Genomic DNA, 18,739 nt, shown 5'->3' with positions numbered 1-18,739 from the left:
GTGGGTTGGCATGGATTTGGCGGGCCGAAGGGCCTGTTTCCAGACTGTATTTCTACACTAAACCTTTGGCCCACAGAGTCGGCGCCGACCAGCGATCCCCGTACATTAGCACTATCCGACACAGAAGGGACAATTTACAGTCTTTACCGAAGCCAATGAACCTACAAACCTGCACGTCTTTGGAATGTGGGAGGAAACTGGAGCACCCGGAGAAAACCCACGCAGGTCACAGAGAGAACGTACAAACTCCGTACAGACAGCAGGTGTAAGGCAGCAACTCTACCGCTGCGCCACCGTGCCTCCCAAAAAGTATTAGTGATGTCGATTTCCTAAAAATGATTACCGAAAATCTATTAAAGCCACCCGCTACAAAAACTCTGACTGCAAACCCCACTGCAAGCGCATTGCTAATTCTTTTGTATCTAGCGTGCAAATAGCTATGATTATAAATCCTTTCAGCTGCTCACTAAACTTTCCAGAGAGAAAATCAATAGAAAAATAAAATGAAAGAAGGTTAGATAGATAGTGAGATAAAGGGAAAAGAGATAGAAGTTGGTCAGATAAAGAAAAAAATATGAAATGTCTTTCATTATATAAATCCCCACGAAAGTCACAAAATGCTTTCCAGCCAAATAAATTCCTTTGAAGTGTCGTTAGTGTAGAATATCTACTGGGGCAACTTATAAAATCATGCCATCATCATGAACTTTTCTCATTACAAGTACTTTTTATGAGGTCATAAGGTCATAAGTGTTAGGAGTAGAATTGGGCCATTCGGCCCATCAAGTCTACTCTGCCATTCAATCATGGCTGTTCTATCTCTCCCTCCTGACCCCTTTCTCAAGATTCAAGATTCAAGTGAGTGTATTGTCATGTGTCCCAGATAGGACAATAAAAATCTTGCTTTGCTTCAGCACAACACAATATACTAGGCATGAATACAGAACAGATCAGTGTGTCCATATACCATTATATAAATATAAACACACATGAATAAATAAAACAGATAAAGTGCAAATACACAGATAATGGGCTATTAATGTTCAGAGTTTTGTTTGAGTTGAGTTCTGTAGCCTGATGGCTGTGGGGAAGAAGCTGTTTCTGAAATCTGCTGTTTCTCCAGCCTTCTCCCCATAACCCCGGACACCCAGATTCAATCAAGAATCTATCTGTCTCAACCTTAAAAGCATCCACTGACTTGGCCTCCACAGCCTTCTATGGCAGAATTCCACAGATCGACTACAGAAATTCTTAAGGGGTTGGACAGGCTAGATGCAGGAAGATTATTCCTGCTGTTGGGGAAGTCCAGAACAAGGATGTCACAGTTTAAGGATAAGGGGGAAATCTTGTAGGACCGAGATGAGAAAAACATTTTTCACACGTAGAGTGGTGAATCTGTGGAATTCTCGGCCACAGAAGGTAGTTGAGGCCACAGTCCATTGGCTATATTTAAGAGGGAGTTATATGTGGCCCTTGTGGCTAATGTGATCAGGGGGTATGGAGAGAAGGCAGGTACAGGATACTGAGTTGGATGATCAGCCACGATCATATTGAATGGCGGTGCAGGCTCGAAGGGCCGAATGGCCTACTCCTGCACCTATTTTCTATGTTTCTATGTTTCTATGAAATGTCTCCTCATCTCCTTCCTAAAGGAACGTCCTAAAGTATATCTTAATGCATTAACTCCCTCATTAATACTCTCAATTCTCTGTGAATTGTTACCATAAACTTCATTGCTCCTTCACTGTAAACTAACACAAATTGCCTCAATAAACATTTTTCTCATTAGAAGCGCCATCAGTTAAAATATAGCAAAGTCTCATTGGGAATACATTCTCATTTCAATTCTCTCCCCATCTCGCCAACTCAAACTAACTATAAATTATCTCACTGAAAATTGACTAAACACACCCTTACTATAAATTCATTCACTTTAAATCCTTTGGGTGCAGTTCCTAGTGTGTTATTGGAGTTTTATGTTCGAAATGCAATTAAACAATTAATTCATGATTTTTTTATATATTAGAAGTTATTTTGCAGATTCACCTGAATCCTACCAGCATTAAAATGGTTTTACTGTGAGGACAGGTTCCAAAAAATGGTTAAACCTTCCATGAAACATATAAGATTGTTAAGGGCTTGGACACGCTAGAGGCAGGAAACATGTTCCTGATGTTGGGGGAGTCCAGAACCAGGGGCCCCAGTTTAAGAATAAGGAGTAAGCCATTTAAAATGGAGACGAGGAAACACTTTTTCTCACAGAGAGTGGTGAGTCTGTGGAATTCTCTGCCTCAGAGGACGGTGGAGGCAGGTTCTCTGGATGCTTTCAAGAGAGAGCTAGATAGGAGTTAAAATAGCGGAGTCAGGGGATATGGGGAGAAATCAGGAACGGGGTACTGATTGGGGATGATCAGCCATGATCACATTGAATGGCGGTGCTGGCTCGAAGGGCCGAATGGCCTACTCCTGTACCTATTGTCTATTGTCTATTGTCTATGGTGTGTTTTTCAAATCAGTTGCTAACCTGTTTATGTAGCCCCTGCATTCCCTCTCTCTCTATCCCTCCCCCTCCCAAGTTGCACCAGCTTCTCATTTTCACCCAACAAACAGCTAACAATGGCCTGTTTCCTTTATCATCGTTACTTTTTTGCATATCTTTCATTCATTGTTCTTTAACTCTCCGCATCACCGTCTATTTCTCTCGTTTCCCTTATCCCTAACCAGTCGGAAGAAGGGTCTTGACTCGAAACGTCAGCCATTTTGCTTCTCTCCAGAGATGCTGCCTGTCCTGCTGAGTTACTCCAGCTTTTGGTGTCTATCTTTATGTGAACAGTTTAACAGCTATGTTTGAACAGACCACAGAGGAATTGTCCATTGACATTCTGATCAACGTGTCGCAGAGGAGATGACACATTGCGTGGCTTCTTGATGGTTTTTGTTAGGTACAGGCCGGCTGAGTATTACAAGATAGCATGATTTGCGTACATAACGCTAATGTATTCTCCCCATTTCCCTTGATTTCATCTTTTCTCTCTTGAAAACATCCAGTGAATTGGCCTACACCGCCTTCTGTGGCAGAGAATTCCACAGATTCACAACTCTCATAGAAACATAGAAACATAGAAACTAGGTGCAGGAGTAGGTTCATTCGGCCCTTTGAGCCTGCACCGCCATTCAATATGAAAATACATGATTTTTCATTTGATGGAATATACATAGATTACAGAATAATATTTATAGGCTAATAGATAGTCATTGAGTCATACAGCGTAGAAACAGGCCCTTCGGCCCAATTTGCCCAAACCGACCAACATGTCCCGTCTACACTAGTCCCACTAGTCTGCGTTTGGCCCATATCCCTCTAAACCAACCCTGTCCATGTAGCTGTCTAAAGGTTTCGATAGTACCTGCTTCCACTACCTCCTCCGGCAGCTCGTTCCATACACCCACCACGCTTTGTGTAAAAAGAGTTACCCCTCAGCTGCAGATACCAACAAATCTTGAGAGTTTAAGAAGGAACTGCAGATGCTGGAAAATCGAAGGTAGACAAAAATGCTGGAGAAACTCAGCAGGTGCAGCAGCATCTATGGAGCGAAAGAAATAGGCAATGTCCGAAGAAGGGTTTCGGCCCGAAGCGTTGCCTATTTCCTTTGCTCCATAGATGCTGTTGCACCCGCTGAGTTTCTCCAGCATTTTTGTGTACCAACAAATCTTAATTGGTCGCAGAATATTGAATGGTGTAAATGTTTTAAACGTTGAAAAAAACAAATCATTAGGATGGCATTGACAACTGCAACACATTAAGGGGCTCAGACAATTGATCTACCTAACAGCAGTTGCTGATGCACGTGGTTTTATCTGCTATTTTGGGGATTTGGATGAGGCAAGGTAGTGCAGCAGGCTCTTATCTTTGGGCATCAGTGACATGGTTGGTATGTTACAGTGAAAGTCTCAGGTAGACAAAAATGCTGGAAAAACTCAGCGGGTGCAGCAGCATCTATGGAGCGAAAGAGATAGGCAATGTTTCGGGCCGAAACCCAGAAGGAAATAGGCAACGTTTCGGGCCGAAACCCGGAAGGGTTTCGGGCCGAAACGTTGCCTATTTCCTTCGCTCCATAGATGCTGCTGCACCCGCTGAGTTTCTCCAGCATTTTTGTGTACCTTCGATTTTCCAGCATCTGCAGTTCCTTCTTAAACACAATGGAAGTGTCAAGGCGCTGGAGTAACGGGTCAAACAGTATCTCTGGAGAACATGGATAGGTGACGTTTCGGGTTGGGACCCTTCCCGAAATGTCATCTATTCATGGCCACTCCCTCTTCTTCCCTCTCCCACCAGGCAAAAGGTACAGAAGTGTGAAAACGCACACCTCCAGATTCAGGGGCAGTTTCTTCCCAGCTGTTATCAGGCAACTGAACCATCCTACCACAACTAGAAAGCAGTCCTGAACTACTATCTACCTCATCGTAGACACTCAGACTTTCTTTGATTGGATTTTACTGGCCTTATCTTGCACTAAAACATTCTTCACGTTATTCAGATTCAATTTTTAATTTAATTGTCATTGTCAATTAAATTAAAAATTAAGACCCGTTATTCCCTGTATCCTGTATCTGTCCCCTGCAAATAACTCGATTGTAATCATGCATTGTCTTTCTGTTGACTGGTTAGCACGCAACAAAACTTTTCACTGTACCTCAGTACACGTGACATTAAACCAAACTAAACTAAACTAAATTCTCATCCCTGCTGAGTTAATCCAGCACTTTGTGTCTTTTTTTTCATCAACCAGTATCTGCTGTTCCTCCTTTCTACAATGCAAGTCCAACTGGTCATTGTGATAGAGAAGCCACATATTGCTGGAGTAACTCAGCGGGCCAGGCAGCATCTTTGGAGAAGTAACATTTGGCTAGATAACGTTTTGGGTCAAGACCCCGCTTCCGACTTCATTTTCAGATACCAGCTCATGGGTTATGAGGTGCATTGAGTAATTTTACTTTAGAGAGAATAAGCGCGGAAACAGGCCCTTCGGCCCGTCGGGTCTGCACAGACCAGTGATCCCCACACTACACACACTCGTTTTGTACACATACACCAGGCAAATTAACGTGTTTGGAGTGTGGGAGGATCTTGGAGAAAACTCACGCAGTCTTGGGGAGAACGTACAGACTCCATACAGACAGCACCCATAGTCGGTATCGAACCTGGGTCTGTGCCGCTGCAAGCGCTGTAAGGCAGCAACGCTCCGCTGTGCCATCGTGGCCGCCCAATGCACAATGATCTCCGTTTTGTATCGAAACATTCAACTACTCCTTCCTCATTTCATTCCAGCGCAACAAATAAAAAAAATCGTTCAGATAATTAATGTCATTGTTCCCGATGTTGGGGAAGTCCGGAACAAGGGGTCACAGTTTAAGGATAAGGGGGAAATCTTTTAGGACTGAGAGGAGAAAAACATTTTTCACACAGAGAGTGGTGAATCTGTGGAATTCTCTGCCACAGAATGTAGTTGAGGCCACAGTTCATTGGCTATATTTAAGAGGGAGTTAGATGTGGCCCTTGTGGCTAAAGGGATCAGGGGGTATGGAGGGAAGGCAGGTACAGGATACTGAGTTGGATGATCAGCCATGATCATATTGAATGGCGGTGCAGGCACGAAGGGCCGAATGGCCTCTACTCCTGCACCTATTTTCTATGTTTCTATGTTCCTATGTGCAAGATAGCACAAGTGGAATGTGAACACAACAGTTGGTTCCTGGAGGAGTCAGACAGTTCATATAAATGCTACCATCACCTCTCCACTCGAAAATAATCAGCTGAGAACTTCAATTTAGCATCTCACCGAAAAGATGGCACCTCGAGCGGCGTGATTAGAACGGCACAGTGATGCAGCTGGAAGAGTTGAGCCTGAGACTCCGGTTCGATCCTGACCTCTGCTGCTGCCCCTGTGGAGTTTGCACGTTCTGCCTGTGACTGCGTGGGGTGCTCTGGTTTTGTAGGTTTATAGGCCCTCTGTAAATCCACCCTAATGTGTAGTTTAGTTCAGTTGTGTATACTTTAGTTTAGTTTATGCAATGTGCAGTGAAAAAGTTTAGGGTAGGGAGTGGATGAGAAAGTGGGATAACATAGAACTAGCGTGAACGGGTGGCATGGACCTGGTGGGCCGAATGGCCTGCTTCCATGCTGTATCTCTAAACAAAACTATTCTACTCCCTCTGAAGTGCATTGCTGTACCATTGCAAGTCTACGGAGTTTAGCCTAGTATAGTTTAGTTTAGAGATACAACGCGGAAACAGGGGCACAAAGTCCGCGCTGACCAGCGATCCCCGCACACTTACACCAACCTACACACACACGAGGGACAAATTTTACCAAAGCCAATTTACCCTATCAAAGACAGGCACAAAATGCTAGAGTAACTCAGCGGGACCGGCAGCATCCCTGGACAAAAGGAATGAGCGGCGTTTCAGGTTGAATCCCTTCTTCAGACCCGAAGCTTCTGTCCCGCTGAGTTACTCCAGCATTTTGAGTCTATCTTTGGTGTAAACCAGCATCTTCACTTCCTTCCTACACACCCGACTATGTTGGGCAAAGTTGGCTTGTTTTCTCTGAAACATGAAAGGTTGATGAAGAGACCTGATAGAGTTTATGAAACTATGAGGCAGAGATGGATGGATGGGCTGTCGAACGGTTATCTCAGGGTGGAAATATCAAAGACAAGAGGGCATAGATTTAAGGTGAGAGGGGCCAAGTTTAGAAACATAGACATTGAAAACATAGAAAATAGGTGCAGGAGTAGGCCATTCGGCCCTTCGAGCCTGCACCGCCATTCAATATGATCATGGCTGATCATCCAACTCAGTATCCTCTACCTGCCTTCTCTCCATACCCCCTGATCCCTTTAGCCACAAGGGCCACATCTAACTCCCTCTTAAATATAGCCAATGAACTGGACTCAACTACCTTCTGCGGCAGAGAATTCCACAGATTCACCACTCTGTGTGAAAAGGAGATGTGTGGGGCAATTCTTTTAACACAGAGGATAGTGAGTGCTTAAAAGATGTTGTCGGGGCTGGTGGAGGAGGCAGATATAGTTCCTTCCTGCACACCCACGCACGCCATCATTTATTTTGAGGGGGCTTGTATACAAAAACAGGGATGTAATGCTGAGGCTATAAGGCGCTGGTTAGGCCACATTTGGAATATTGTGACCAATTCTGGGCACCATAACTGAGGAAGGATGTGCTGGCTCTGGAGAGGGCCCAGAGGAGGTTTACAGAAATGATCCCAGGAATGAAGAAGTTAACCCATGATGGGTGTTTGGGCCTCTACTCACTGGAGTTTAGAAGGATGAGAGGGAGTCCTCATTGAAACATACAGAATAGTGAAAGGCTTGGATAGAGTGGACGTGGAGAGGATGCTTCCACTCGTGGGAGAGTGTAGGACCAGAGGCCCTAGTCTCAGAATTAAAGGACGTTCTTTTAGGAAGGAGATGAGGAGCAATTTCTTCAGTCAGAGGGTGGTGAATCTGTGGAATCCCTTGCCACAGAAGGCTGTGGAGACCAGTGGATATATTTAGGACAGAGATGGATAGATTCTTGATTAGTATGGGCATCAGAGGTTATGCTGAGAAGGCAGGAGAATGGGGTTTGGGGAGAGAGATAGATCAGCCATGAGTGAATGGCGGAGCAGACTTGATGGGCCCAATTCTGCTCCTATCACTTATGAACTAAGGCTATGGTGATGCACCATTGTTGAGATGAAGCACGTCAATAGTATAGCCGCATCGTAAGTCCCCGAGTTCTCTAATGATTGAATGGTGAAGTAGACTCGATGGGCCGAATGGCTTAATTCTGCCCCTTAATACCACTGATGAGATTGTGACCTCCTTGTCGATGGGAAGCCTCACCTGTTCTGATTTAATGTGTTCGCCCGAGTTGAAGACGTCTGAGTAGTGCTGGCGTTCGAAGACTCGTTCCAGGGCCTCCAGCTGTTGCTGAGCGAAGGCTTCACTCCGCAGCTGCTTCCTTACGCTCTCCGCCGTTCCCTGCGAGTCCCCGTTTGGACCGGAATTATCCTGGGTGTCTAAGAGGAAGAGGACACAAACTGCATTTTATGTTTTACTTTGTCTGAATTATAAAGAGTAGTTTCTTTGCTTCTCTCAATGGCGTTGGGGCGAGGAGATCAACAAAAAATGAATGCAAAGTGTGCTGGAGGCAGCATCTCTGTAGGCCGTGGATAGGTGGGCCTTGGGTCAAGTTCCTATGTTCATGTTCTTGTTCTAGGAGGAGAATTAGGCCATTCGGCCCATCAATTCTACTCCATCATTCAGTCATTTCCTTCTCAACCCCATTCTCCTGCCTTCTCCCCATAACCCCTGACACCCGCTCTAATCAAGAATCTATCAATCACTGCCTTTTGACAAACATCTATTGACTTTGCCTCCACTGCCTTCTATGGCAATGAATTCCACAGATATATCGACCTCTAACTAAAGAAATGTATTCTCCCTAAAAGTACATCCTTTAACACTGAAGCTGCGCCCTCTGGTCCTAGACTCTCCCATCCTGAAATGTCTTCCTGAGATGTCATCTATCCTTGTTCTCCAGGGATGCTGCCTGGCCTGCTGAGTTACTCCTGCGCTTTTTGTCCCTTTTTGGAAACCAGCATCTGCAGTTCTTAGTTTCTACACATCCCGTCTCTGTAGATCCCTTGAACATTAACTCCATGAGGTAGTCCACAATCTCCACAAGCTCACTATTCACTGGGGAAGAAAATCCGCCTCAATTTCCTTGTTGGATTTCTGAACAGCTATTTATTATTCACAGCTCCAAAATATAGGTTCCACCACAAATATAAATATTTTTCCTGTGATATTAATTTTCTAGAAACATGGAAAATAGGTACAGAAGGAGGCCATTCGGCCCTTCAAGCCAGCACCGCCATTCATTGCGATCATAATGCTAATCGTCCCCAATCAATAACCCATGCCTGCCTTCTCCCCATATCCCTTGACTCCACTAACCCCCATCTAACTCTCTCTTAAATCCATCCAGTGATTTGGCCTCCACTGCCTTCTGTGGCAGGGAATTCCACAAATTCACAACTCTCTGGGTGAAAAAGTTTTTTCTCACCTCAGTCTTAAATGGCTTCCCCTTTATTCTTAGACTGTGACCCCTGGTTCTGGACTCACCCAACGTTGGGATTTTTTTTCCTGCATCTAGCTTGTCCAGTCCTTTTATAATTTTATATGTTTCTATAAGATACCCCCTCATCCTTCTAAATTCCAGTGAATCCAAACCTAGTCTTTTCAATCTTTCCTCACATAACTATCCGGCCATCCCAGGGATCAATCTCTTGAACCTTTTCGATTAGTGCGGGTGTGGGGAGAAGGCAGGAGAATGGGGTTGGAAGGGAGAGATAAATCAGCCAAGATTGAATTGATTTGATGGGCCGAGTGGCCAAATTCCGCTCCTATCACATGACCTTATGACCTTATGACGAGCTTCCTAATTGTAAATGCTCCTGCAGTTTCTAATGAGTTTACATTCCCCTACTTTCATCATCCTTCTTTCTACCTCTTGGCATTTCTTGCAGTCCTGCACCTTATGGGCCTGTCCCACTTAGGCAACTTTTTAGGCGACCACAGGAGACTATGCGGTCACCACATGTTCGCGGGTGGTTGCCGGGGAGTCGCCTTCATGGTCGTGAGGAGTTCCCGCATACTGGGAACTAGTCGCGGCCTCATTATGGTCGCCGCGAACTCTTCAACATGTTGAAAAATTAGCGGCGACCAAAACGAAGTCGCCATGAGGAATAGCGAGTATTCTCGTGCCGTGCGTGCAGTGGTAGTGGGTCTCCAGGAGGTCGTAGGTTCTCGTTGGTTCTTGTAGGTTGTAGCTGGTGCTGACCAGTAAATTTCATTGGCTCATTGAGAAAAAAAACTGTAAACAATAGTTTTCAGAACCAAGGATAACCGACCGGTAATGTTAATGTCCGCCGAGATTCACAGCCGTGTATCTCTGACTTCTTAAAAGTTGTCTCCACTTCTATTCCCACCTTCTACCCCCCCTCTCCCTCCTCCTCCCCCCCCCCCCCCCCCCCCCCCCCCTCCCCCCCCCCTTTTAAAGGACTTAAGTAACCCTTCCCGTACATTGCCTTAATTACAGCGCCAACCTTCCTGTTCATCGCGGTGTGTGTCTGTTTCACATTGGCTTTGCACCGTGTGAATTTCACTCAGACAGCGCTCCCCCCGCTTGCCCTGTCCCCCGCCTGCATAACGGGCTGGTGAAGGAAGCGATGTGTGTGTGTGTGTGCGTTTCATTCTGACCATCGCCGTTCCAGTCGCCGGTTTTCAGTGACCTGCTACGACTTGACAGTCGCCGGCAGTAGCCTGAAGAATCGCTTAAGTGCGCAGGCCCATTAGGCTCCACAATCCCCACCCTCCATCCCTACCTCACTGTTCCTTCACCCTCTTTTAAGAAATCCTTTGTTTTGTGTTGATAACTATCCTCCCATGTGACTGAGTGTGAGAATTTTGTCTGATAAAGTCCTGTGGACGTTTTATTTTTTTAGTTTTGGAGACACAGCGCGAAAACAGGCCCTTCAGCCCACAGAGTCCACACTGACCAGTGATCCCCGCACATTTACACTATCCCACACACACTAGGAACAATTTACAATTTCACCAAAGCCAATTAACCGACAAAACTGCGCTTCTTTGGAGTGTGGGAGGAAACCTGAGCTCCTGGAGAAAACCCACCTGGTCACAGGACGAACGTACAAATTCCATACATACAGCACCAGTGGTCAGGTTCAAACCTGTGTCCCTGGTGCTATAAGGCAGCTGCTCTTTCCGTGGAGAACAAGGATGGGTGTCATTTCAGGTCAGGACCAACTAAATATCTGAAGAAGAGTCCCGACTCGAAACATCACCCATCCTTGTTCTCCAGAAATGCTGGCTGACCCATTGAGTTACTCCAGTACTTTGTGCCTATCTTTAACATTTTGTAAAATGGAGATCAAACACTAGACTGGAAGTGTTAATGCTGATTACAGCCCTGGCTATCATGTAGAATGTGTGACAACTCCTACTGTTCCTTAGGTACAGGAGGCCAGGAGTTAAGAGGGAAAGATAGATCAGCCATGATTGAATGGTGGAGTAGACTTGATGGGCCGAATGGCCTAATTCTGCTCCTAACACTTATGGCCTTATGATCTTATGAATATGATAGGCACAACATGCTGGAGTAACTCAGCGGGTCAGGCAGCATCTCTGGAGAAAATTAGTTGAGTTATGCCAGCCTGTTGTGTCCCTCTCAAGAGTCAAGAGTTTAGTTAGTGTGAAGAGAGTCAAGTCAAGAGTGTTGTATTGTCATGTGTCCCAGATAGAACAATGAAATTCTCACTTGCAGCAGCATGACACAATATGCCAACATAGTACACTGTAAACAATATAATAAACGGATAAAGAAATTTCAGTGTGTGTATATATACATATATATGTGAATGTATATGTTTTATATGTGTGTGTGTATATATATATATACATTTCTATATATGCATATATACACGGCAAAAACTTGTGACCACTGCCCAGTTCATCACCGTCTTTGACCTCCCCACCATCGAAAGGATCTATCGCAGTCGCTGACTCAAAAAGGCAGCCAACATCATCAGAGACCCACACCATCCTGGCCTCACGTTCATTTCACCACTGCCATCGGGAAGAAGGTACAGGAACCTGTAAACTGTAACGTCCAGGTTCAGGAGCAGCTTCTTCCCTTCAACCATCAGGCTATTAAACACGACACCAAATAAGCTCCGAACTACAAAGACTATTATTATTATTGCACTATATTTGTTTATTTATTGAGTATGTGTGCATGTGTATGTATACGCACTGAACCTTTTTTCTTCCGTTATATATTATGTTTACATATTCTGTTGTGCTGCTGCAAGTAAGAATTTCATTGTCCTATCTGGGACACATGACAATAAAACACTCTTGACTCTTGACATATACTTCTATATTATACAGGTACACAACCTTTTATCCGAAAGCCTTGGGACCAGACACTTCTTGGATTTCCGAATATTTCAGGTTTCGGAATGGAAGATTTTTAGCATAGATTAGGCGGGGAGCGGGCAATGCTTTACTGGGTCGCCGTGCAGTAAGCTCCGGAGCGCTGTGGCTGCTGACTCCCAACATCGCGGAGCTTGGGCTGCGGGCATGGATTTGGAGCGCCACGCAGCCAGGGGTAGAGTTCGCCAGGACGCCTGCAGCCCCAGCTCCGCGATGTTGGGAGTCGGCGGACACAGCGCTCCGGAGCTTACTGCACGGCGACCCGGTAAGGCATTGCCCGCTCCCCGCCTCTCCGACCAGGTAGGGGACTAAGAATTAAAGTTTTTCCCCCCTTCACCCCCCCCCCCCCCCCCCCCCCCCCTCATTCACATAAAAGCCCTCCGAACTAACTGACTAACATTTAAGCAATGATTTACAGATGTATTTAAGGGTCTCCCCGGTCTCCGGGGAGGAGGCAGCCGCTACAGTAGTACAGACCTGGGTTGACCGTGGGTCGTTTCGGGTCAAGTTTGGCGCCAAACGCGAGCTTTGGTGTGCAGACGACATCCTGGAAAAAATGTCCGGTTTTCGGAGCACGGGATTTTCGGTTTCCGGAATTTCGGATAAAAGGTTGTGCACCTGTATATATATATATATATATATACACACACACACACACAAGTACATATATATGTATTCAGACACACGCACAGGCACATACTTACATATATATATATATATACACACACACACAATCATACACACACACATATATATATATATATATACACATACATACCTACACACACACACATACACACATATATATATACGTGTGTGTGTGTGTGTAAATATATTTATATTTATATATACACATATATATACACATATACACATACATACAGTATATATATCTTTGGTATAAACCATAATCTGTAGTTCCTTTTTATTATATTCCTTATGAATAAGCCCGAGGTCCACAAACACATCCTTGTTGAATTGTCCCAGTTCCCTTGATAAATGTGCATAACTCTGTGAAGATTGCACAGTGGTTTAATATAACATCACCTATTAGATGAACAGTGTAGGTGCACTTTGCAGTCAGAGCTCCTTGCATTCTATTTTTCAATTTTAAATGATCCTATGGCGAGGTTTTGCTCGGCGAGAGAGACAGGGATGCGGAGGTGCGTTTAATTTTGCACCGTACATCTCTCCCCCCCCCCCCCCCCCCCCCCCCCCCCCCCCCCCCCCCCCCCCCCCCCCCCCCCCCCCCCCCGATGCATCTGATTCTAATGCTTAATGTCTTTCCTTCCCTCTATCACAAGCAGTCTCTTAAATCTCTTCCAACTGTCAGCCACCTCTGTCAGTGCAGGCTGTGGCACTCTCAGTTTAGTCTGGGACTTCGGATACCAACAAATCTGTCATTCTAAATTTGCTGTAGATTATGTTCTCTTTCCAGCACCGGGTGATATATGATATGCAAGGCCCTATTGATTGCCTGATCTTGTGGCAAAGGCTCTAGAAATGAACTTGAAATGAACATCATGCTTCAACTCATTGTGCGTATAATACTCTACTTAATCCCACATTTTTCACAGCTATGGAATTCAATTGATCAATCATGTTTTACTGATAGTACTGTTTCAGGGTGTTATTGCTGTTCCATTTTAAGGCTTGACCTTTCGTTCTCTGGGCCAGTAGATGAGCTTATACCCAGGTCCAGGAAAGAAAATATCATCACCTCACAGCAAGCCACTATATTTTGTATTGAACCTGACTTCTGCATCTATTTTTTGTGCGTGCAGGTTAAATAACAGAGATTGCACACGGCTGGAGTCTCACTAAAATAAAACTGTTGTTGTGGCCAAGGTTAGGGCGATATCTACCGAGGAACGCGATCAATGGAATAGAGAGAAAAAGAGGGTGGACACAAAAAGCTGGAGTAACTCAGCGGGTCAGGCAGCATGTCTGGAGGAAAGGAATAGGCCGAGACCCTTCTTCAGACTGAGGACGCAGGGTTCTGAAGTAGGGTCCAAACCCGAAACGTCACTCATTCCTTCTCTCCAGAGATGCCGACTGACCCGCTGAGTTACCCCGGCATTTTGTGTCTATCTTTGGTGTAAGCCAGCTTCTGCAGTGGACAATGAGAGACATAGAAGGTGCATAGGACAAATTAATGAAAGATATGCAAAGAAGAACGATGATCAAGGGAAGATGAAACTCACAATGGTCCATTGTTGGTGGTGTGCTAGGTGGTAACAAGTTATGCAGGCAGTGAAATTCAGCAGGACGACTTTGGAACTAGTAGGTGGGGGAAGGATGGAGAGAGAGGGGAGGCAAGGGTTACTTGAAGTTAGAGAAATCAATATTCATACCGCTGGGGTGTAAGCAAAATATGAGGTGCTGTTCCTCCAATATGTGTGATGCCTCACATTGAGAGTGGAGGAGGCCCAGGGCAGAAAGGTCAATAGGGGTGTTACACTCTTTAACCAAACCGATGGTTGCGTGCTGGATTACAGGCCAGAAATTAGTCAAGGGTTTCACGTGGTGAATTCATCGCCGATATCAGCGACAAACATTATATATCGACTGGAAACTAATCAGGGGCCTGGGGTAATGTCGACACAAGGAACTGCCAGTGGTGGTTTACCAAACAAAAGGCACAAAGTGCTGGAGTACTCCAGTAAGTCCAGCGGGCTGTGCAAAGGATAATAGATATCCTGAACCGAGACATAGACCTGAACGCATCAAGAGGTTTGAATTGTTATTTCTGTTTGTATTTTATTATTAGCAATTTTTTTTTTTTTTTTTCTTTAGTTTAGGGGGGTTTTGTTTTTTTTGGGTATTTTTCTTTTTACTTTTTCTTTTTGTCTTTTTATCTTTGTGTATTTTTTAAATTTATAAGTTTCCTTTTACAAGATTTAACTACATGAGGTCTATATTAATTGTGTATTTGGATTCATACTGGTCTCATATTAGGTTATTCCTGTTATTAATGTAATCCCGATCCCTAAGCATCAATATCATTGTTATGTTTATTATTATTCTTCTTGCTCTGTTTTTAACGTTTTATTTTTGGTTTTTTTGGAAAAAAAACAATGAAAAGATTTTAAAAGAAAAAAAAGAGGTTTGAATTGTACCGTGCAGTGAAAACAAATACTGATGCGTACAAAGGTCATAAGGTCACAGGTTCTAGGAGCAGAATTAGGCCATTCGGCCCATCAAGTTACTCCGCCCTTCAATCATGGCTGATCTATCTCTCCCTCCTAACCCCATTCTCCTGCCTCCTCCCCATAACCCCTGACGCCTGTACTAATCAAGAATTTGTCTATCGCTGCTTTAAAAATATCCACTGACTTGGCCTCCACAGCCGTCTGTGGCAAAGAATTCCACAGATTCACCACCCTCTGACTAAAAAAATTCCACCTCATCTCCTTGATAAAGAAACGTCCTTTAATTCTGAGGCCTCTGGTCCTAGACTCTCCCACGAGTGGAAACATCCTTCCCACACCCACTCTATCCAGTCCTATCCAAGCCTCCACCTCCACTCTTTCCAAAGAACAGCACGGTGGCGCAGCGGTAGAGTTGCTGCCTTACAGTGCCGGAGATCTGGGTTCGATCCTGACCACGGGCGCTGCCTGAATGGAGTTTGTACCTTCTCCCCCGTGACCCCGTGGGTTTTCTCCGGGTGCTCCCATTTTCTCCCACACAAAGACGTACAGGTTTGTAGGTTAATTGGCTCCTATAAATTATACATTGTTCCTCGTGTGTGGGAGAGTGCCAGTGTACGGGGTGATCGCTGGTCGGCACGGACCCGGTGGGCCGAAGGGCCTGGTTCTTGGTTCTTGGTTTCCTAGTCCTCCAAAAATATTCCAAATGGAATTTAAACTAGAGGCTTCCACGCTGTATCGCTAAAGTCTAGTCTCAATGCATTCAATGGGACATTAGACAAGTGTCTGTAAGGCAAGAATTTATAACTCCTATGGGAGAAGTAAGGAGAATGGGATTAGCTGGACACTCTGAGATAACAGCGGGGGTGTGATTCAATGGGGCTAATGACTTCCTTCTATGTTTTAAACAGTTTGCCTGCGTTTCTGTGATTTATTGTCTGGGATCTAATTGATGAGCCGGGGTCATCCATGTATCGATTCATTGATTATTAGGAGCAGGTCACTGGCTGGAATCTAAGAACGTTAACTCTAAGAATCGATATCATGGAGTCCAGAATCAGATTCTTGTTATCGCGCAGGCTAAAATCTGGAGAATTGACCCAATTCTCTCTGAGGCCTGCTGTTATTGAGTCATACAGTGTGGATTCAGGTCCTTTAGCCCAACTTGCCCACTTGTCTGTTCTTACTCGAGTCCTACCTGCCTGCGTTTGGCCTTTATCTGTCTAAACCATGTACTTCCATGTTTCTGGAACATTGTGATAGTCCCTGCCTCAGCTACCTCCTCTGGCTGTTCATTCCATACATCCACCCCATTTTGTGTGAAAAGTTATTGCTCAGATCCCTAATGAATCTTTCCCCCCTCACTTTAAACCTATGTCCTTTGGTTCGCGATCCCCTTTATTATGTGGCATGGTAGCCTAGTGGGGGAGTTACTACCTTACAGCGCCAGAGACCCAGGTTCGATCCTGACCACGGGACCTTGTCTGTATGGAGTTTGTACATTCTCCCCATGACCTGCATGGGTTTCCTCCCACACTCCAACGGCGTGCAGGTTTGTAGGCTAATCCGCTTGGTATAATTGTAAATTGTCCCTATTGTGTGTAGGTTAGAATTAGTGTGCGGGGATCGCTGGTCGGCATGGACTCGATGGGCCGAAGGGCCTGTTTCCATGCTGTATCTCTAAACTGAACTAAACTAAAGGTTCTGGATGTAAGCTGATCTACATCGGTGAGACCAAGCGTAGGCTTGGCGATCGTTTCTCAGAACACCTCCGCTCGGTCCGCACTAACCAACCTGATCTCCCGGTGGCTCAGCACTTCAACTCCCCAACCCATTCCAAATCCGACCTCTCTGTCCTGGGCCTCCTCCATGACCAGAGTGAGCACCATCGGATATTGTAGGAGCAGCATCTCATATTCCGCTTGGGCAGTCTGCACCCCAGCGGCATAAACATTGACTTCTCCAATTTCCGGTAGCCCTTGCTGTCTCCTCCTCTCAGCCCTCCCTCAGCCCTCTGGCTCCTACTCTTCCTTTCTTCTTCCCCCACCCTACATCAGTCTGAAGAAGGGTTTCGGCTCGAAACGTTGCCTATTTCCTTCACTCCATAGATGCTGCCTCACCCGTTGAGTTTCTCCAGCACTTTTGTCTACCTTCGATTTTCCAGCATCTGCAGTTCCTTCTTGAACAAGAGACTCTGTGCATCCACATGATCTGTTCCTCTCATGACTTTATACAGCTGTGCTCACAATGTAGCTCAGGATGTTACTGGGAGCTGCTGTTCCTGGGCTACTTCATAGGATCCTTGCTTGCCCTGTTAGCACTGCCTCAGTAAATTGAGGGACGATCTTATAGAGGTGTATAAAATCATGAAGGTAATAGATAGCGTAAATGCACAGAGCCTTTTGCCCAGGGTAGGAGAATCAAGATCCAGGAGACATAGGTTTTAGGTGAGAGGGGCAAGGTTTATTAGAAACCTGAGGGGTAACGTTTTCACTCAGAGGGTGGTGGGTGTATGGAACAAGCTATCGGAGGCGGTAGATGGGGCAGGTACCATAGCAACAGGAAAATTAAGATCCAGAAGACAGGTATAAGGTGAGAAGGGGCAAGATTTAACAGGAAACTGAGGGGCAACTTTTTCACACAGAGGGTGGTGGGTATCTGGAACGAGCTGCCTGAGATGTTGGTTGAGGCAGGTACTATAATGGCATTTAAAAGATACTTGGATAGGTACGTACATCGGAAAGGTTTAGCGGGCTATGGAGCAAACACAGGGCAAGTGGGACTAGCTTAGATGAAGCATCTTGGTCGGCAAGGATAACTTACGCTGAAGGGCCTGTTTCCATGGTGTGTGATTCCACGACATTCCTGGCCTTGTTGACCAACTGTGAATCCCTAGCATAAAAAGAGTATCACTATTCAGGTTTGGCCACAGCCTTGATACAGCTACCTCTGTAGTCATCCACACCCCACCCCCCCCTTCTCCTCCTCCCCCCCCCCCCCCCCCCCCCCCTCTCCTCCCCCCCAACCACGAGTGAGCTGCACTCTAACATCGATGTTCCCTTGATTATTCCACACGGCATCGTCTCACTATTGGCAAAACACCAAAGAGATGACCTCTCTTGGACCCACAATACCTCAACTCTGATCAAGAAGGCTCACCAGCGTCTCTTCTTCCTGAGGAGACTGAAGAAGGTCCATCCGTCTCCTCAGATCCTGGTGAACTTCTACCGCTGCTCCATCGAGAGCATCCTTACCAACTGCATCACAGTATGGTATGGCAACTGCTCTGTCTCTGACCGGAAGGCATTGCAGGGGGTGGTGAAAATTGCCCAATGCATCACCGGTTCCTCGCTCCCCTCCATTGAGTCTGTCCAAAGCAAGCGCTGTCTGCGGAGGGCGCTCAGCATCGCCAAGGACTGCTCTCACCCCAACCATGGACTGTTTACCCTCCTACCATCCGGGAGGCGCTACAGGTCTCTCCGTTGCCGAACCAGCAGGTCGAGGAAC

The 18,739-nt window shown here is 45.6% G+C and overlaps 1 protein-coding gene across 14 annotated transcripts in view; it reads right to left on the bottom strand.

Annotated features, from left to right (window-relative positions):
* The window catches only part of LOC129713049 (paired box protein Pax-2-like), a 205,812-nt gene that overhangs the window by 48,983 nt on the left and 138,090 nt on the right, over positions 1-18,739 (bottom strand). For 6 of the 14 annotated variants that reach the window (XM_055661916.1, XM_055661929.1, XM_055661930.1 and 3 more), the window contains 2 exons: positions 18,056-18,124; positions 7,908-8,104 (listed from right to left, as the gene is read on the bottom strand). In XM_055661916.1, the coding sequence (XP_055517891.1) occupies positions 7,908-8,104; positions 18,056-18,124 (266 nt within the window). The remainder of the gene's footprint in view (positions 1-7,907; positions 8,105-18,055; positions 18,125-18,739) is intronic. The other 8 variants (XM_055661921.1, XM_055661924.1, XM_055661925.1 and 5 more) reach the window with 3 other exon arrangements.

This window comes from Leucoraja erinacea, chromosome 34 (assembly GCF_028641065.1).
Source record: "Leucoraja erinacea ecotype New England chromosome 34, Leri_hhj_1, whole genome shotgun sequence".
Lineage (NCBI taxonomy): Eukaryota > Metazoa > Chordata > Chondrichthyes > Rajiformes > Rajidae > Leucoraja > Leucoraja erinaceus.
This window is presented reverse-complemented; position numbering and strand designations above follow the sequence as displayed.